This window comes from Anomaloglossus baeobatrachus, chromosome 6 (genome assembly GCF_048569485.1).
Source record: "Anomaloglossus baeobatrachus isolate aAnoBae1 chromosome 6, aAnoBae1.hap1, whole genome shotgun sequence".
NCBI classification, from domain to species: domain Eukaryota; kingdom Metazoa; phylum Chordata; class Amphibia; order Anura; family Aromobatidae; genus Anomaloglossus; species Anomaloglossus baeobatrachus.
The window spans coordinates 508,131,935-508,154,260 of record NC_134358.1 but is presented as its reverse complement, the minus strand read 5'-3'; the positions used below and the strand labels follow the sequence as shown (position 1 = coordinate 508,154,260).

The following is a 22,326-nucleotide window of genomic DNA, read 5'->3' as shown; positions in this document are numbered from 1 at the left end:
AGCTCTTGTCTGTCAACCTTCACATTCTAGCGGCCTACTCACACAGCAAGTGCCTTACATGTAGACCCTTGTCTCTGACTGTCTCTGATGTGGTATGTGGTATTTCTGTATGCAATTCAGGCCTCAACACTCAGACACTTCTTACGTGGCAAAACACAAAGCCAGGAAGAAGGCTTTTTGCTCCCATCTACTATGGCTAATCTTCACTCTTATGGAGGCTGATCTTTCCTGTCAGAGGATGCAATTTTCATTTCCAGGAATACATCTCTTCTCTGTTGTGTTAATCCTCACTCTGTCTTTAATAGCACTTCTCTCATCCAGGATGGTTAATGTCTTGCTTTTTGGCACAGTTTACATCAATTGAAGTGTAGTATGGAGCTTCTTACATGTTCCTCTTTGGCCCTAACTAGTCCCTTAGGTTGGCATTTCAGTTGGTCAGTGTTACTGACCCCTTACTAGCATTTTATCTATGCTTCTACTTGTTTCTGCCTGCAATTTGCCACCAAATCTGCATCATCTCTAGAAAAACAATATAGGACAGGAGATCTTAGGGGTACTTCTCACATAACGAGATCGCTAGCGAGATCGCTGCTGAGTCACAGGTTTTGTGACGCAATAGGGGTCTCACCAGTGATCTCGTTATGTGTGACACTAAGCAGCGACCTGGCCCCTGCTGTGAAATTGCTGATCGTTACACACTGTTCTGGTTTATTTTCTTCAAAGCCGATGTCCTGCTGGGCAGGACACATCGATGTGTTTGACACCTACCAAACAGCCTCCTATACAGGTCGCTCATCGTTATACAGGTTGCTGATCATTACTGCGTCGTTGGTTAGGTCTGACTGTTTGACATAACACCAGCAACCTCCCTGCGACTTACCAGCGATCGTTATCAGGTCGCATCGTTTTCGGGATCGCTGGTAAGTCGTTAAATGTGATGGGGGCTTAACTCTTTGTAAATACTCATGGGGAGTGGGCACGCATGCTAATGTTAATTCCACATTCCCCATGACTCAGCATTTTACATAGCACCTCTGCATGTTAAAACTATGTTCTCTGCAATGATCAATGTGGACATCAAACCAGTGACATCTTGTACGGGAATGTTAGACCTAGAGCATTTGTCCTAAAATATTGATTCGCCCATCTCTAGTGGTGAAAAAGCATGCTCGCCTCTGCTCGATACTCGATTGAGCATTGGTGTGCTCGGGTAAGCTTGTTACTCGATCGAGCATTGCGTGTGTTCGAGCAGCATGCTTGAGTCCCCACCCTACATGTTTTGCCACTGTTAGACAGAAAATCAACATGCAGGGATTGGCTGCCATACATGATAATGCCGTATCCATGTTAGGTACTGACATTACTGTGATTGGCCGGCCGCATCACGTCTTTGGGTCTTCTATAAGACCTGGGCACACAATGTTCGACACACTTTCCTCTGGAAACAGTTCAGGGTCAGTTGCTAGGAGGGAGAGCTTAGATTATAGCAGGCATAGAGACAGTGTTTAATTGGTATTGCAGTACAGTGTATAGTGCAGACTTGCACCCTGTAGTGCCTTTCATAGGGCACTAAAGGGTGTTTCAGCCTTGTTTAACCTAAAAAATAAATAATTAAAAAAAACACGGGGTCCCCCCTATTTTTGATGACAGCTGCAGGCTGGTATTACCAGGCTGGGAAGATCCATGGTTATTTTGCCCTACCCAGCCTAAAAATAGCAGCCAACAAACACCCCAGAATTGTTTCATCCATTAGAAGGGCCCAGCTTTTCCCAATTACTCTAGTGCTGTGGCAATATCAAGGTAGTATTTTGGGGGGTTGATGTTCGATGTGTAATATCAGCTGGCATCAAGCCCAGAAGTTATTAATGGAAAGAACACCCCCATTATTATCTCAGTAATAAAAAAAACATACACAAGAAAAAATAGTTTATTTGAATAAAGACTCATGCACACTACCCCTTGCTCACCAATTTATTATAAAAAATGTTCCCACAAAGCTCCTCCATCATAGCTAAAGTTCCTTGACAAATTCCATCAACATCGCTGAGTCTCGCTGAGCGCAACAGTAGCTGTACTTTAGACTACCACAGGGGAGCTTTGAGGGAACATTTTTGCTAATAAATTGATGAACGAGGGATAGTTTAAAGGAGTATTTATTCAAATAAAAAAAAAAATTCCTGTGTGTGTGTTTTTTTTTATTACTGGGTTAGTAATGGGGGGTCTCTGATAGACGCCTTTCCATTACTAACACCAGAGAATGATACCAGCTAAGACTACACAGCTGACATAAAGTCCAAAAAATATTCCATTAGCACAGTTCTGTATCCTTCAATGCGTAGCAACAGTCTGTGATAATAGTAATAATTGCTTATGAGTGGAATAGTTTTAACAGCTCTGGTTGAGAGTCTTACATAGGAGAATTATGCTGAGAATTATGCATTGAAACATTAGCAACTTATATTGGCAGTGAATTATTGTGAAATCATAATAATAATTTCAGTACAAAATTTTATATCTTGCAGTTTGTTTCTGCTTTTACGGTTCAGTTGTATTTATTATGAGTTTGAAACAAAAAGTTTCATAGTTTTCAGGTTGAAGGCAGATATAAGTCCATCGAGTTCATCTCATAGCCTAACCTGTTGATCCAGAGGAAGGAAAACATCCCATGAGGCCAATTTACGAGAAAAATTCCTTTCTGACTCCATGAACAGCAATAAGGAGAGTCCACTGAATCAACATCAACATCACAAAATCTAGTATTCATAGCTTTGTTAGAGTTTTCAAAAATACTATCATTACTGTAACCAATAATAATTATCCTCATCACCAGAATTTTGTATTCCTAAAATGCTGGACTTGTAAATTTGATGTTCACCTAAGAATCTTCCAAAAAATGTAAATTTTTGTTTTTTCCTGCAGGAAATATTAGCAGAACCTGCACAGTGCATGGATGGACCGACACATATCCGGACATTTTTGATGCATGTGGGCACAATGAAAATGTTACTCAAGTTAATAAGGTGAGTCCTACTATATTATTAACTAGGACATTATTTACACAAAATAAATGTTTTTTTTATATCCTTCCTGACTACAGAGGAGCCACTTTGTAGTCAGAATTAACTATATACCATATTTTTTATTTAATAAGATGTCCCGCATTATAAGACGCACCACAAATTTAGAGGAAAAAAAAGGTGAAAAAAAAAATTGGGTCTGTTTTATAATCCGGGGGTGTCTTACCAGATGGTGGAGTGGGGTTACAGGAGGCAGGGGTGGTGCTGGAGTAGGCCGATGCGATGGGCGGGTGTCCCAGCTTCTCGCTGCGAGTGCTGTGAGGCAAGAGGAACATCCTGGAGCTGTCGGCAGTGCGGGCTTCAAAGAAATGGCACCTGGCATCGGCGCGTGTGCAGATAGAGCTTTCAGCTCAATGACAAGCTGAGATCTCATCAGTGCATGCGCCAGCTCTGGACACCATTTTCCTTAAGACCGCTGTTGGGAGATCAGTGGGCCGGAGGCGGCGCGTGCACAGATGAGATCTTGAGCTGAGAGCTTTGTATGCACACATGCTGACTCCGGGCGCCGCTGCACCTCTGACATTTTCAGGATGGCTGCCCCTGCCCACAGCACAGCCCGCCTGAATGCAGCACAGCGCGCCCACCCACAACACAGCACCGCCTTCCCGCAGCACAGTACTGCCCGCCCACAGCATGGCACCGACCGCCCACAGTGCACCACCTGCAGCACAGGCCGTAGCACATCCTACAGCGCAGCACCACCTGCAGTGCAGCACCACTTGCTCGCAGCACTCCCCTTGCCTCCAGTAACCAATCTCCACCACCCCCCGATAGGCTACGTTTGGATTGTAAGATGCACCCCTCATTTTCCTCCCACATTTTTGGGTGGAAAAGTGCGTCTTATAATCCAAAAAATACAGTATATACACTGAAAAAAGATACAAAACTTAGGGATCAAAATAGGCATTAAAGATATATCACAATGTCTTACATTTTATATTTTATAGCATTGACCTCAAATAATCCAAAAGTCAACTTGTACTTTGTGCACATTATTTAGATATTTTAAAGGCTTCTGACTTTTGCCTCATCACACACAATACATTTTCATTTCCATCAACAATATCAATAATGAAGATTACTTTATGATTATATAAACTAACATGAATACCATCTGTGATTTGCCGGTACCATTTGCTTTCTCCTTTGCATTTGACCCTTGTGATATTTTAAATTGCAGATTGATCTTTATATTCAGAAATAAGATATAGAGCTCAATAATTATGTTTAAACTGAATCCTCTAATAGGAACCAATGATCCAATGATGTAGACTATAAAGCAAGCAATCTCAAGTAATGAAAAAGTCAATTTAGAAAAGTAAATCTAATAATCTGCTAAAAACTAACCTGAGTATGAATAATCTGTGGGAGTTAACCAATGAAATCTAGAATATCGTCGGAGAAAAGCATTAGCGAAGAAGCATATTTTGTTCAGCAGTTTCTAAGGGAACTGCATAATCAGATTTACATATTGTATGTAAGTATCAGGTATGAGGTCAAGCTGCTTAACTCACTGGGTATTTGTTCTTGGAAGAAATTCAGGTTAAAGAACACTCCATAAAAGTCTAACAGTATGAATAGCTTTAGAGGAGAATGGTGGACCTTAGAGGAGCTCAAAAAATCAACCAGTCTTGCTGCCTCTGATGTACTGAGATGGCCTGACACCCACTCGGAAGAGAATGAGGATCATGCTAGAGACTAATAATAAAAACTTGCAATATGTAATTTGCGCGGGTGCGAGCGGGAAGTGGATCCACGGTGCCACAGCACACACAATACATGAGGAGCATGACTATGGCCCACACCAGGTTTTCACCAGAGCCACTGATGATGGGGGTGTTGCACTGCAGGTAGGAACCAGATGCTACTCAGGGAGACTTGGTGCTGCGACAGCTGGCACCAGGTCACAGGACAATCTCTGATGAGGCATATTTGGCTGCTATAGTATGATGTAGCAGTGGCTGGTATACCAGACTTGGCCAATAGGGTACGATGCAGCAGTGGGCGGTACAGCAGACTTGGTCAATAGAATTTGAAGCCGCAGCAGCAGTTCGGACTATGAAGTAGATAAATGTAAGTAGCATAGCAGCAGCACACAAGTAAGGGACCTGCACAACTTGAAATGTGCCACCCCGGCGCAGACCGGGGTGCTCGGATCCGGGGTCGTCGTGGCTCGAGGCGTCTGGACCCAAGCTCGGCTAACACTCCGATCCTTGAAAAGGGGGATATTTACAGGGGAGAAGTTCGTGACGCCACCTGCGGGTTGCGGTAAGGGGAGTACCGCCGCTGCTGATGGGAGTACCGGGGCAGATGGTGTGGGGTAGCAAGGAGTCAGTCCCTCCGCACGTAGGGAAGGCCCCGGCCTCTGGGGTTTTGGTGGGATTATTGGGAGCGCTGGGTGCAGGGGAACAGAGTACTCACTGTCGGTAGTCGTGGTGCTGGATGAAGATATAAAGCAGACACTCACACTGTAGATAAACCAGAATCTCTGTGCATCACAGTCACTTCAGGGGAGCCCTTCCAGGTGTCCGCTCCCACCGATGTCATTTGATAGCCCGGACCTTTACCTCCGTACACAATTTTTAGTGTCCGTTGTGGCCCCCTGGCGTGAAGCTGTTGGGGCCCCGCTAACTGTGTGTTTGGCAGCTGTGCTCTTGATGGCTGGCACTTGGGATTTCAATTGGGTTGTTTTTCTGAAAAACCCTATCCCCCGCGTTGTGCTGATACCCTCAATCTCTGAGCTCTTGGAGAAAGTTCATAACGAGACTATCCTCCACAGGTTAATTATCAAGGCGCCTGAAGATCTTCCCTGATCTAGGGTCCTGTACCCCGCCATGCTCGGTACAGGTCAGTTCTTTTGGGGTCCTGATGCCAACAGTCCTCCTATGTTCGTCGCACCCGCTCCAATGTAACTGCCACCGGTCACCGACTCCTGTGGTCCCAGACCACCGTCTGTGACCCTACCTTGGTCTCGCTCCCCGGGAGCTACAACTCCCAGCTCCTCACTCTTTGAGGGCTACTCTCAACTCCTCTCACCATGAAAGCTGACTCTAAACTGACTTCCTCCCTCCCACCAGTCTGCCTGACGCCTAGGTGGGTGGCCCTATTCCAGCTTAGCCAATCCCACTGGTGTGTCTGACAGGTTTTATGTGAGGTATGATTGGGATTTGTGATGCTGATGGTGCAACACCGGTGATTGGGAACCTGGACCATGGGGGGTAGGCCCTGAACCCTGGGTAAGGATTGCAGCACCCTGTGGCACCCTGATATATTCAGGGGCGCCACAGAAACACATCTCTAGGAATAGATCACATTGCCCAGGCACCTCCCTTAAGGGGAGGGTGCTTTAAATACCTGATGTTTCTCAGCAATAAGCTAAGAGCCACTTTCAGGTTAGGGCGCACTGAATCTTAAAAAAAAGGTGTGTGCACAGGCCCCTGGAGACAGCGGCAGGGACTGGGGATGGAGAAGCAACCGCAGAGTGGCCAAGAAGGTGAATGTGCTAGCATCACCACTAGGGGAGGAAGACAGGACAGTGCGGTGATGCCAGTAAGGACGTTACATAATAGTGTTATGTATATTGCTGCACAACACTTTATGACTGCGTTTTTACCCGTGTTTTTTTTGCGTTTTTGCTGCAGAAATTTCTTGAGAAAATGGTTGTAACCTTTCTGCAGACATTCACCAGCAAAACCTGTGGGAAAAAAAATAGCTGTGCGCACACGTTTTTTTCTCAAGAACATTCTTGCTGCAGAATTTCTTGAGAAAAAGAATGTGCATGTCACTTCTTTTCTGCAGGCACCTGCGCTTTTTGCCATAGATAATGATAAAAAAATGCAGACACCAACCTGTGGGAAAAATGCATGCGGTTTTCGGTGCATTATTTGTGCGTTTTTTGACCGCAAGTGCGCTAATCTTTCAGACTCAAGAAATTTCTTTAGAAAATCCTTTTTCTAGTGTGAACAGAGACTTAGGCCATACCAGGCATACAATTTAAACGTTGAGCAGCTTAAATGGAAAACTAGTGGAGTTGTCAGAGTTCTAAGGGCTCCAAAACCACATTTGGGGCTGGGCCCCACTCCATCAGCAGCATGATGATTGGATGTGTTTGCACCATTGTTGAATCTATAAATAAATCTGTCTTTCCGCCTTCGTATATATCATTTGACTATAACCACATATAACCAGCATATACAATAGTAACTGAAAAATATTACCCGTTATGGGACCCGTTGAAGCACAGCAAGAGTGAAACGGCTTGCCGTTGTCCGGCGATGTTTGCTCTTCCTCACCTTCCCCAACCACTTGTACCTGCTGCTCACATGGAATAAAAAATCGCATCAGAGTTTCGGTGAGTGCTGCCCTCTTTCTTCCTCCTTACTGGATAATACATATGGAGTGTCTTTTCTATGTGGATGGTGCACCCGATATCTGCTGAACTAGGATCAAATAGCTATTTACTTTTGGGAGTGGCGGTGCCCAGTTCCTTCTTTATTGCTCTTTGAAAAATATTACCATACTGATTAATAATGAAAAGCACTGTATTAAGATCAATAATTCCACCATAAAGTGACTTTATAGTGATACCAATTTACTCCAATTCTCTGCAGATCAATAAAGTGTATAATGTACATATATATCCAATGACTTACAGGTGATATTCTCACTGAGCATAATCATTCACAATCCCTTATCCTCATTCGATCCAGAACACCATGACCATTTCTTCCATCCAAGACTCATTTCAGAATCTAGATATATAATTGCCTTATTCTGTCTGCCTGTCTGTCTGTCTGTCTGTCTTGCTCCAAAATTCTGTCCTTACCGCGACAAGCGTCTTTTTGGCCGCTCGCCTCGGCTCCGCCCCCCGCACGGATTGGCCGCTCGCCTCGGCTCCACCCCCCCGCACAGATTGGCCGCTCGCTCAGGCTCCGCCCTCCACACAGATTGGCCTCTCGCCCCAGCCCCCTGCACGCATTAGCAACTCGGCCACGCCCCGCCCCCCATACGCATTGCACGCTCGCTCTGGCCCCGCCCCGCGCACGCATTCCCCGAAACGACACGGAGCCCCGACTCCCAGGTGAGTGCTGTACCCCCGGGAGCCCACATCAGCGTATGCCGCCAACCCAGCCGTCACATACCCTCGCATTGCTGGGGTTGCCGGCATACGCTGGTGTGGGCTCCCGTGCGAGCGGGGGGCGGGCTACGCTGGTAACCATGGTACACATCGAGTAATATTGTGTAGCATAGTTACCAGCGTACACCGGCTCCCAGGTGAGCGCATCAAGGTCCTGCAGCAGCGGAACACACACACACACGCACACACATAAGAACAGACACAAACACACACACATCAGATCACACTCACTCTCACACACACCTCACACACACCTCACACACACATCAGATCGCACTCACAACATCCAGTGATATCGCTTGCTTCTCGGCGGCGATACTGTGCGTGCAGTGACCTTCCAGGACCTGCCGGAGGATCACATGGCCAGAAGCATGTGGTATCTCCGGATGTTGTGAGTGTGAGCGTGTATGTGCAATATCGTCAATGTGTGTGTATGTGTATGCGATCGGATGTTGTGTGCGTGTATGCGATCGGGTGTGTGCGTGTCAGCAGAAGGCAGAGGAGCACTGCGTGCAGCACAGCTGCTGGGACCGCACACCGGAGGGCACAGGCAGAAGTGGGGTGTGAGTGTATGCGATCAGATGTGTGCGTGTATACTGTCTGATGTGTGACTGTGGAGCACGATGGGGGGTGCACAGCATGGGGGATGGAGCACGATGGGGAGTGCGCAGCATGGGGGATGGAGCACGATTGGGAATGCGCAGCATGGGGGATGGAGAACGATTGGGAGTGCGCAGCATGGGGGATGGAGCACGATGGGGGGTGCGCAGCATGGGGGATGGAGCACGATGGGGGGTGCGCAGCATGGGGGATGGAGAACGATGGGGGGTGCGCAGCATGGGGGATGGAGCACGATGGGGGTGCGCAGCATGGGGGATGGAGCACGATGGGGAGTGCGCAGCATGGGAGATGGAGCATGATGGGGGGTGCGCAGCATGGGGGATGGAGCACGATGGGGGCTGCGCAGCATGGGGGATGGAGCACGATGGGGGGTGTGCAGCATGGGGGATGGAGAACAATGGGGGGTGCGCAGCATGGGGGATGGAGCACGATGGGGGGTGCGCAGCATGGGGGATGGAACACGATGGGGGGTGCACAGCATGGGGGATGGAGAACGATGGGGGGTGCGCAGCATGGGGGATGGAGCACGATGGTGGGTGCGCACCTCCCCCCAAAACACACACACACCGCCACACACGCACTGCACAACACACCACACACACACTGGGAACCACAAACACCGCCCTACACAGACACCCACACACACAGACAACACCGCACACACACAACACCCAACACACAAACACCGCGGCACACACAAATATACGCACATACCGCACAACATACACATTGCACAAAACATACCTCCCCCCAAAACACACACCCCACACCCACACAAACCGTGCAACACACACACACAACGCTACAGACACACAGCGCTCCACAAACAACGCAACACACACAACGCAACACACAAACACCGCTTTCACCCCCCGCCACACCCACACAACACCCAGAACATGTACAGCGCCCTACACAAACACTTGGTAACTACACACAACAACATCTCTATATATATATATATATATATATATATATATAACAAAAATCATACATTAACTACACAATACGTAAATTCTAGAATACCCGATGCGTAGAATCGGGCCACCTTCTAGTGGAAAATATAAACATGTTTGGAACATTAATTTTACAGAACCTTGCCCACTTTTCCCCAGTACTGTGCAAACCATATAGTACCGTCCATAGTGCCTCCGGCTACGTTCACATGTTCAGTATTTGGTCAGTATTTTACATCAGTTTTTGTAAGCCAAAACCAGGAGTGGCTGAAAAATGCAGAAGTGGTGCCCGTGTTTCTATTATACTTCTATCAGAGAGCCACCTCTTTATTTCCAGTACTATGCTAAAAATCAATACATGCATTGGCATAATTGGGGAAGAATTATGAAAAGTAGCGTATGTTCTTTGAAAAGCGTTAAAGGTTTAGGCGACATATCAGATATCAAACTTGATATGTCGCCTATTCATCAGACTATGGGCCCAATTCATCAAGACTGGTATTTTTCACTCTTGTCTTGATAAAGGGAATGCAAGGTGTGTGATTCATGAAAAGGTACACACCTTCTTTTAATCCAGGCAATGCACAAAGTGACATGCACCTCCCCCTGTGTGTGCTTTGCCATAAATCTTATTCCAGTTGAGGACTGGAGTAAGATTTGTGGTGTAAGGAACACCATCGCTCATCATGATGCGTAGGGGTCACCAAGCCTTAGACCCACCCCAGCTCTTTCTACTTTGTCAAACCTGAAGTGAATATAGCAATAAGAGGCTAAAATTTAACTTTTAATTCTAAAATATTAAAAGCCCAAGAGGGATACGTGTAACCATGAAACTCCAGTGCTCTAGGATCTAAGATAATAACTTGTCGTAGCACAAGGAGTCAATAATGTATAACAAACACAACAAAAAAACACAAAATACATAAATCATAAATTGAGTAGATTATATCAACCCGTGGGACAGTGGTCCACTTGCTAGGGAAGAAAAAATAATCAAAAAAACTCAATATACCTAAATCAAGAGCTAGATATTGGTCCTCAGTGGAAAGACCAGTACAATTACTATTGCTCAATATACAAATAAATGGGAACAATCTCACCCATGTTCAGTGGTCTAGGGCAGATCAGGATCTCCTCCGTGTAGGTCCTCTTTATGTCGTCAGGTTGTCACTGACCCTACATAAACCTAGGAGATAAATTAAACCTGTTGCCCAAACTTCTGTCCTGACAAGGACAGACCACAGCTGGCCCTCTCTATATACCCCTACACCGATCCTAGCCACGTCCCGACGCGTTTCATCATATAAGACTCATCAGGGGACTCCGGTGTTTAGATAGAGGCCAGAGGTCCTAAGCCCTCGCTCCCAGAATAACATAAGGGAACCAGAGCCACAGTGATACAGGGTATATAAATGGTAACGGTCCAATAAGGATTACAGGTCAATTAAGAGACTCACCAGTGGTGATTCAGTTACGCAGGTGGATATATATCTAATATGATGCATATTGATGTCCCATGATGGCGCCACCTCCTGCATCAACCTCGTGTACACGTGGAACGCAAACAGCGTCCACGCTACGATCCCACCGCGCACTTCCGGTCTCGCAATGATAAACCGGAAGTGCGTCATATCGAGGGCGGGACCGTTGCTACACGCTAACGTGCACGCTCCAAGCCACAGGCCCAGGGCGGCAATCAATCCGCCTACCGGAAGTGAGGTAACGCGATCAAAAGGCGGTGGGAGTGGCAGGTGCGTCATGCAGACGTCAAAACGCCCACCGCCCATTCAATGAGATCCCGGATCATAATGACACGCCCTACACTCCCAGCGCTCAGGATGCATGTAGGGAAGCAGATCCCGGTCCACTACACATCCCGTGCACCGGATCAAGTCACAGTCTCGCATTCTAAGCAGAAAGAGGCGCAAAACACATCATCCTAAGGATGGGGGCACCATGCAAATCGCAGTGCTCATACCCCAATAACAAACACAGAACCCACCAGATGGGGGGTACCTCATTAGCACATAAAGGACGGGATCATGGGGCAGGGTCACATTGCTGAATGCACCTATCTGAAAATCACCACACATCCTATTATGAGTCATCTTAATAATCTTATTCAGTGTATTCAGCTTTCATCACACATAAAGTTATAGTCATGTTACCCAGATATTACAAATGTGCACAAATCCAGGGTTCCACATATATGGAGGGATTAGTCACTGTATTCACTGTCCCTCCATGACTATACAGGTTACATCTACTTCAAAAGGTTGGTCAAGGTTATCATTGGCTAGTAATTCTCCTACTGTCTAGATAAAGCTGGCAAATTGAAGCTGTTCATTTAGGCCCCCCGGGGACGAGGTGCCTAGTCTAAATATCCATTTTGTTTCTTGTTGGAGAACCCGCCTGTCCCAGTCGCCACCCCGCTTTGGTCTGGGGACGACATCAATACCCACAAAACGGATAGCAGTAGAATTACCACCATGTTTAGCCCAAATGTGTCTGGCTAGTGGTTTGTCCCTCTTGTGTTCGATGTCGCCAAGGTGGTCTCCAATTCTTCGCCTAAATTCACGGATCGTTTTCCCCACATACTCTAAGCCACAGTTACAGGTAGCTTTGTAAATCACTCCTTGAGTGCGACAATTTATGAAATGACGTATTTCAAAATTCCTGTCCAGCACCATACTTCTGAACATTTTCCCAACTTCCAGGTAGGGGCATGCTATGCATTTGGAGCATCTAAAGCAGCCCTTCACCTCCCTGGACAGCCAATTGGTCTCCTGATGTCGTTCAAAGTGGCTATGCACCAGCCTGTCACCAAGGGATCTCCCTTTTTTGTAGGTGATCAGTGGTCGTTCAGGCAAGGAGGGGCCCACATCTCTATCCATTAAAAGAATAGGCCAATGGTTCTCCAGTATTTTACGAATTTCAGTGGCTCCGTTGTTGAAAGTTGTGATGAAGCGAGAGAAACCATTCTGCTCCAATGGTCTCTCCCGGTCCATCAACAATTCCATTCTGGGGGTGTTTTTCGCTTCATTATAGGCTCTCTTGAGAATCTCCCCAGGGTAGCCCCTCTCTTTGAAACGGTCACGGAGCTCCCTTGATTGGCTTTCAAAGACCCTTTTATCCGAACAGTTCCTCCGTAAACGGAGGAACTGTCCTTTAGGGATCCCCCTCCTCATGTGGAAGGGATGACAGCTCTCCCACATGAGGAGGGAGTTGGTGGCTGTGGGTTTACGGTAGGTTGAGGTGGAGATCTCACCATTCCCACTTTTCTGGATAAGAATGTCCAGGAAGGGGAGATTGTCTTCCCCAATGACATGTGTAAAGGTCAGCCCAACATCATTTTGATTAAGGCCCGCTACATAGTTAGACAGTTCCATCCTCGAACCTGTCCATACAATCAGTATGTCATCTATGTAGCGGGCCCATATCTCAAATTTAGATGTAGATTCTTCCATCCCTTCCACAAAGATCCGCGTCTCCTCCCACCAACCCAGGAGCAAATTGGCGTAGGAGGGAGCACATGGGCTCCCCATGGCCGTGCCCCTGAGTTGGTGGTAGATCCGCCCATCGAAGGTGAAGATGTTTCTCGTCAAGCAAAACTCCAAAAGTTTCAGGACAAATCTGTTGTGCTCCCTAAACTGACAACCCCGCGTATTCAGAAAATAATCCACCGCCTCGAGTCCCTTCGTATGGGGAATAGAGGAGTAGAGAGCTTCAACGTCCACACTCCCAAGAAGAGTGCCCTCACTAACTGATATCCCGTCTAGTTTCCTCAATAGATCTGGTGTATCTTTCACAAATGAGTTTCTGGGATCAACAATCTGACCCAAAATTGTGGAACATACTTGGATAGGATTCTTAAGCCATTTGTTGCAGCCCTACCCTCATTTGTGAAAGATACACCAGATCTATTGAGGAAACTAGACGGGATATCAGTTAGTGAGGGCACTCTTCTTGGGAGTGTGGACGTTGAAGCTCCCTACTCCTCTATTCCCCATACGAAGGGACTCGAGGCGGTGGATTATTTTCTGAATACGCGGGGTTGTCAGTTTAGGGAGCACAACAGATTTGTCCTGAAACTTTTGGAGTTTTGCTTGACGAGAAACATCTTCACCTTCGATTGGCGGATCTACCACCAACTCAGGGGCACGGCCATGGGGAGCCCATGTGCTCCCTCCTACGCCAATTTGCTCCTGGGTTGGTGGGAGGAGACGCGGATCTTTGTGGAAGGGATGGAAGAATCTACATCTAAATTTGAGATATGGGCCCGCTACATAGATGACATACTGATTGTATGGACAGGTTCGAGGATGGAACTGTCTAACTATGTAGCGGGCCTTAATCAAAATGATGTTGGGCTGACCTTTACACATGTCATTGGGGAAGACAATCTCCCCTTCCTGGACATTCTTATCCAGAAAAGTGGGAATGGTGAGATCTCCACCTCAACCTACCGTAAACCCACAGCCACCAACTCCCTCCTCATGTGGGAGAGCTGTCATCCCTTCCACATGAGGAGGGGGATCCCTAAAGGACAGTTCCTCCGTTTACGGAGGAACTGTTCGGATAAAAGGGTCTTTGAAAGCCAATCAAGGGAGCTCCGTGACCGTTTCAAAGAGAGGGGCTACCCTGGGGAGATTCTCAAGAGAGCCTATAATGAAGCGAAAAACACCCCCAGAATGGAATTGTTGATGGACCGGGAGAGACCATTGGAGCAGAATGGTTTCTCTCGCTTCATCACAACTTTCAACAACGGAGCCACTGAAATTCGTAAAATACTGGAGAACCATTGGCCTATTCTTTTAATGGATAGAGATGTGGGCCCCTCCTTGCCTGAACGACCACTGATCACCTACAAAAAAGGGAGATCCCTTGGTGACAGGCTGGTGCATAGCCACTTTGAACGACATCAGGAGACCAATTGGCTGTCCAGGGAGGTGAAGGGCTGCTTTAGATGCTCCAAATGCATAGCATGCCCCTACCTGGAAGTTGGGAAAACGTTCAGAAGTATGGTGCTGGACAGGAATTTTGAAATACGTCATTTCATAAATTGTCGCACTCAAGGAGTGATTTACAAAGCTACCTGTAACTGTGGCTTAGAGTATGTGGGGAAAACGATCCGTGAATTTAGGCGAAGAATTGGAGACCACCTTGGCGACATCGAACACAAGAGGGACAAACCACTAGCCAGACACATTTGGGCTAAACATGGTGGTAATCCTACTGCTATCCGTTTTGTGGGTATTGATGTCGTCCCCAGACCAAAGCGGGGTGGCGACTGGGACAGGCGGGTTCTCCAACAAGAAACAAAATGGATATTTAGACTAGGCACCTCGTCCCCGGGGGGCCTAAATGAACAGCTTCAATTTGCCAGCTTTATCTAGACAGTAGGAGAATTACTAGCCAATGATAACCTTGACCAACCTTTTGAAGTAGATGTAACCTGTATAGTCCTGGAGGGACAGTGAATACAGTGACTAATCCCTCCATATATGTGGAACCCTGGATTTGTGCACATTTGTAATATCTGGGTAACATGACTATAACTTTATGTGTGATGAAAGCTGAATACACTGAATAAGATTATTAAGATGACTCATAATAGGATGTGTGGTGATTTTCAGATAGGTGCATTCAGCAATGTGACCCTGCCCCATGATCCCCTCCTTTATGTGCTAATGAGGTACCCCCCATCTGGTGGGTTCTGTGTTTGTTATTGGGGTATGAGCACTGCGATTTGCATGGTGCCCCCATCCTTAGGATGATGTGTTTTGCGCCTCTTTCTGCTTAGAATGCGAGACTGTGACTTGATCCGGTGCACGGGATGTGTAGTGGACCGGGATCTGCTTCCCTACATGCATCCTGAGCGCTGGGAGTGTAGGGCGTGTCATTATGATCCGGGATCTCATTGAATGGGCGGTGGGCGTTTTGACGTCTGCATGACGCACCTGCCACTCCCACCGCCTTTTGATCGCGTTACCTCACTTCCGGTAGGCGGATTGATTGCCGCCCTGGGCCTGTGGCTTGGAGCGTGCACGTTAGCGTGTAGCAATGGTCCCGCCCTCGATATGACGCACTTCCGGTTTATCGTTGCGAGACCGGAAGTGTGCGGTGGGATCGTAGCGTGGACGCTGTTTGCGTTCCACGTGTACACGAGGTTGATGCAGGAGGTGGCGCCATCATGGGACATCAATATGCATCATATTAGATATATATCCACCTGCGTAACTGAATCACCACTGGTGAGTCTCTTAATTGACCTGTAATCCTTATTGGACCGTTACCATTTATATACCCTGTATCACTGTGGCTCTGGTTCCCTTATGTTATTCTGGGAGCGAGGGCTTAGGACCTCTGGCCTCTATCTAAACACCGGAGTCCCCTGATGAGTCTTATATGATGAAACGCGTCGGGACGTGGCTAGGATCGGTGTAGGGGTATATAGAGAGGGCCAGCTGTGGTCTGTCCTTGTCAGGACAGAAGTTTGGGCAACAGGTTTAATTTATCTCCTAGGTTTATGTAGGGTCAGTGACAACCTGACGACATAAAGAGGACCTACACGGAGGAGATCCTGATCTGCCCTAGACCACTGAACATGGGTGAGATTGTTCCCATTTATTTGTATATTGAGCAATAGTAATTGTACTGGTCTTTCCACTGAGGACCAATATCTAGCTCTTGATTTAGGTATATTGAGTTTTTTTGATTATTTTTTCTTCCCTAGCAAGTGGACCACTGTCCCACGGGTTGATATAATCTACTCAATTTATGATTTATGTATTTTGTGTTTTTTTGTTGTGTTTGTTATACATTATTGACTCCTTGTGCTACGACAAGTTATTATCTTAGATCCTAGAGCACTGGAGTTTCATGGTTACACGTATCCCTCTTGGGCTTTTAATATTTTAGAATTAAAAGTTAAATTTTAGCCTCTTATTGCTATATTCACTATTAATTGTTAAGTGGCCTCCCTCTGTTTGAGGTTTGCTGACAGCACTTTGTCAAACCTGGGTGAAAAATGGCATGAAAAAAGTTGAAGAATTTTCCCGCAGCCTAGTGTTGCGCAAAAGTTTTGCAACTTGTCAGCTTTTTAGCTTCGTTTTCTCGCATAAAAGTTTGATGAATCTTCTATTAGTGAGTATGGGCTGCCAAAGACTTTGAGAAGGCAATTCAGACATCCAAGAGTGGCTGCTATAATATCAATAATGTGCACTACAGCACTAACCTTCTCATGTTCTCACATTCTTTAGACTCAACTTTTATAAATTCCTTATATCAATAAATGGGTTATCATTTTTGTTCAATTTATAAGAACAAAGAATAAAAATTAGACAACATATATATAGAATATGTATATAATATACTCCACACAGCTCCACCCAGTCTCACATCATTACTGTTACTAGTCTGCAAAAGCAGAAACTGCAAAACTGATGTAGGACTTTGGGAAACCATGACTCATTGACCATGGCATACCTTATCCAAATTTGGTGTCTATATTTCTTGGGCATAAATGCAATAATTCCATTCAGCCATTAAAAGATTGACAACTTAGTCTGAAGGTTCAGTATAGTTTACTGGATTTCAGTCCAAATAATGGACATAAAGAGCAGAAATGATCCAAAAGCAATGTAGTCATAAAGCATGTATACGGTAATAAAGAAAAATAGGGAGTGTTCGTGCTTGCAACAGTTTTAAAATGTCCTCGTCATCTAATGTACACATGAACATTTAATCTACCCTATATATTATTTCATATTAATGCACAAAACACTGATTTTATATATCTATATATATATATATATATATATATATATATATACTGGAGATCAAAATTAGAGAACAATGTATGATCATTTGTTTTTTTCAAAAATAATGTAATCGAGATTGATGAACATTTGAAGGTTTTTTGTAAAGGGCGCACCATATCACTAGAACAGTGTTTTACAAAAGATCCAGCCTATCAACATACAGTTAGGTCCAGAAATATTTGGACAGTGACACACGTTTTGTTATTTTAGCTGTTTACAACAACATGTTCAGAAATACAATTATATATATAATATGGGCTGAAAGTGCACACTCCCAGCTGCAATATGAGAGTTTTCACATCCAAATCAGAGAAAGGGTTTAGGAATTATGATTCTGTAATGCATAGCCTCCTCTTTTTCAAGGGACCAAAAGTAATTGGACAAGGGACTCTAAGGGCTGCAATTAACTCTGAAGGCGTCTCCCTCGTTAACCTGTAATCAATGAAGTAGTTAAAAGGTCTGGGTTGATTACAGGTGTGTGGTTTTGCATTTGGAAGCTGTTGCTGTGACCAGACAACATGTGGTCTAAGGAACTCTCAATTGAGGTGAAGCAGAACATCCTGAGGCTGAAAAAAAAGAAAAAATCCATCAGAGAGATAGCAGACATGCTTGGAGTAGCAAAATCAACAGTCGGGTACATTCTGAGAAAAAAGGAATTGACTGGTGAGCTTGGGAACTCAAAAAGGCCTGGGCGTCCACGGATGACAACAGTGGTGGATGATCGCCGCATACTTTCTTTGGTGAAGAAGAACCCGTTCACAACATCAACTGAAGTCCAGAACACTCTCAGTGAAGTAGGTGTATCTGTCTCTAAGTCAACTGTAAAGAGAAGACTCCATGAAAGTAAATACAAAGGGTTCACATCTAGATGCAAACCATTCATCAATTCCAAAAATAGACAGGCCAGATTTAAATTTGCTGAAAAACACCTCATGAAGCCAGCTCAGTTCTGGAAAAGTATTCTATGGACAGATGAGACAAAGATCAACCTGTACCAGAATGATGGGAAGAAAAAAGTTTGGAGAAGAAAGGGAACGGCACATGATCCAAGGCACACCACATCCTCTGTAAAACATGGTGGAGGCAACGTGATGGCATGGGCATGCATGGCTTTCAATGGCACTGGGTCACTTGTGTTTATTGATGACATAACAGCAGACAAGAGTAGCCGGATGAATTCTGAAGTGTACCGGGATATACTTTCAGCCCAGATTCAGCCAAATGCTGCAAAGTTGATCGGACAGCGCTTCATAGTACAGATGAACAATGACCCCAAGCATACAGCCAAAGCTACCCAGGAGTTTATGAGTGCAAAAAAGTGGAACATTCTGCAATGGCCAAGTCAATCACCAGATCTTAACCCAATTGAGCATGCATTTCACTTGCTCAAATCCAGACTTAAGACGGAAAGACCCACAAACAAGCAAGACCTGAAGGCTGCGGCTGTAAAGGTCTGGCAAAGCATTAAGAAGGAGGAAACCCAGCGTTTGGTGATGTCCATGGGTTCCAGACTTAAGGCAGTGATTGCCTCCAAAGGATTCGCAACAAAATATTGAAAATAAAAATATTTTGTTTGGGTTTGGTTTATTTGTCCAATTACTTTTGACCTCCTAAAATGTGGAGTGTTTGTAAAGAAATGTGTACAATTCCTACAATTTCTATCAGATATTTTTGTTCAAACCTTCAAATTAAACGTTACAATCTGCACTTGAATTCTGTTGTAGAGGTTTCATTTCAAATCCAATGTGGTGGCATGCAGAGCCCAACTCGCAAAAATTGTGTCACTGTCCAAATATTTCTGGACCTAACTGTAACACTTTTATTTTACCCAGAATGTGATGATCACAACCAGAGAATAACAGTGACTGTAGCATAGTGAAAGATGCTAACTATATTTTCTGGAAGCAACAACAGTCACAAATCAGTAGGACATGTACAGGCCTTTGCTTTGAATGACGTCAGCACATCTGCGGTCACAGGACATCACTAGTCTCTCACACTGCTCTGCTGTGATTTTGGTCCACTCTTCTTCCAATCTCTTCCACAGTTCTTTGACTGTTGTGGGTTTCTTGGCCATAATTTTGTCATCAAGGATTTTCCAGAGGTTTTCTATTGGGTTTAGATCAGCACTCTGAGCTGTGGCCATTTCATTGTTTCAATGTTTTCTGTTTCAAGGAACTGCTTTGCATTGTCCTGCATGAAAATTTCTGGCTGATTGAGTGATAAGCAAGTAAGGAAGCACGTGTTGTTGTTGAAGGTTCTGATACACACTTGCATCACTCTGTCATGTAGCTGTATGAGAGAACCAACTCCTGCTGCAGAACACAGTCCCCAAACCATGACACTTCCTCCACCACCTTTCACTGACTTCTTATCATACTTTGGGTTCAGTCTTTCCCCAGTTTGTCGACGAACATAATGTTTCCCATCAGACCTAAATAAATTAAACTTGCTTTCATCACTATAATGAACTGGGGACCACTTCTCTGTCCACACAACATGCTTTCAGTCCAAATGCTCTTAAACGTCATGACAATGTATGACGAGACAGATCCTTACCCTGTTCAGTGGCGAGCAATTCCAGTTGCAGTGTTCAAAGAATTACTCATGGTGATTCCCTGCATTATCCTGTCCTCTCTAGCATTTGGGTTTGAGGGTGATCACCCTTCTTGGGGGACTTGAAAGAGTTTGTGATGTTGTAAAGACAATATTCTCAAAATCACAGACTTGGAACGACCAACTTCTCTTGCTATGGCTAATAGGTACACCCCTTTTGGCCTTCATCTGGACAACCTCCTGCCGGAGGGTTTCAGTCACTTTGGAACGGCACACCATTTTTGAAAAGTCAGTGCAAACTTTAAAGTTAGGCTGCCAGTTACATAGGGTTTGACAGATAATTAAGGAAATTAGCACCAGGTGCCAGATTAACACCAATAACTTGCAGTTACTTGAAAGTGTTCTCTAATTTTGATCAGTGTTCTCTTACATTTATCTCATTTACATTTTTATTATGTGCTTTGGAATAAACTCAATTTATAAAAATAAGCTTAAAATACTGCGAGCTTACTCATGTTAGGATATAATCACATAGGAGAACACAATGACCTTAATATTTAGGAAATAGTGTGTTGTTTCTTAATTTTGATCTCCACTGTATTTTTTAAGGAACTTTTGATATTTTTTATGGCATAATTTTCAGTGTACCTTTTGCTTTGCAAGATATGTTTTAGATTCTTTGAGTGACTGATATGTTTAGCTGTACAAGCCAACAGGGTGTAGTTGCCCTTCACAGTACCAGGGAATCATAAGGTAGGAGTTACGCGGAGAGACAATTGGAGCAAAACTAATAATACCTCAATCGTCTCCCGAGCTTCTCTGAGCAGATGACAAAGCCACAGAGAGACATGTGGCCGGACGGCACAACTTCAGGGAGACACAAAAATGAAAAACACAATCGGTGATGTTCACAGCACACCACCGAGCACCGGACCTCCCTTGTTTACGGCACAGGAACGCCAGAGAACACTGACCATGTGCATAGGGGGCACAGATGGTCAGCTGGAGCAGCTCAGTTAGAAATCACTGAGCTGCTGCCGCACTACAGGAACGGTAGGACTGGAGCGGAGTAACTGGCCCTGGATGTGCCTTGCCGAGAATTTTGGTGCGACAGGCACTGGACGCCTAACACTGCCTACCACTCATATTACCATATTACCACATGCAAACCTGCCTCAGACATTGCAGTACTATTGGCGCTATGGCTGCTATAACTGCACTGCACAGCCTGTCACCAGTGCGATAATGACAGTCGCGCAGCCATGGGCGTTGTCCAGGGTCCATTATAGCCTAAGTCCTGCCCCAAGCCAGACGCCAGATGGCAATGACGCCGGCCGCGGCCAATCAGCGGCCGCATTGTCACCAATGACATCATCGATGGCCAATCCGTGGCTGCCACGTCACCGGTGACAGTATTGACGGCCAATCAGCGATCGCTGCATCACCGGTGACGTCCGCGACTGCCAATCAGGAGCCACCGCGTCACTGGTGACGTCATGCGCATGCGCAGTAGCGGGAATCCCGCATTTAGAGCCTTGAGAGGCAGCGGGAACCCGTGCATGCGCGGTAAGGCAAAATAGGGACTTAGGCTCAGGATGACCCAAGACCCTGGACACCTGATGCCTAGCAGCCAAGCGCCTGGAGCAACGGACAAGTGGCACAGAGGAGTCAGCCGACACCAATGTAGGAGATGAGGATGGGGCAGGAGCGGTTCGAGACTCGGGGGCACCCCGAACCGTAACAGTAGGCTCAGGCTTTAACAAAATAATGCGCCCAAAAAGTCCAGTCGGAGGCAGCGGTACTTTTGGCTGATTTTGGGGATAATCAGTTGACACTCAAATGTATGAAATGTGGAGTATATTCTTAAATTCATACTGCTTCTAATCTGTTACCAGGAGTCAAGGGTTAGTTATAGGATACATGTTCTCAAGACTATTTTCAAAGTTGCTTCATTTTTTACATTCTTTTAGATGTATTGTAGTAATGAAAAAGTAGTAAGCGTAATGGTTATATTATTGATATTGCGTTTTTTATTCAAATATTATTCAATTATTTTTTACTTTACTCAGTTCAGAAAGACAAAGCATCACTTGTGCTGCTGATGTCACTCCACCCCTGGGAAGAAAAGTGTAGCGCGCTTTATCCCAGATCACGAT

At 45.5% G+C, this 22,326-nt stretch overlaps 1 protein-coding gene across 1 annotated transcript in view; it reads left to right on the top strand.

The window, feature by feature from the left end:
- VIPR2 (vasoactive intestinal peptide receptor 2) overlaps nucleotides 1–22,326 on the top strand; it is a 196,223-nt gene that overhangs the window by 68,056 nt on the left and 105,841 nt on the right. Inside the window, exon 4 of the mRNA XM_075315457.1 lies at nucleotides 2,920–3,020. Within this exon, the coding sequence (XP_075171572.1) occupies nucleotides 2,920–3,020 (101 nt within the window). The remainder of the gene's footprint in view (nucleotides 1–2,919; nucleotides 3,021–22,326) is intronic.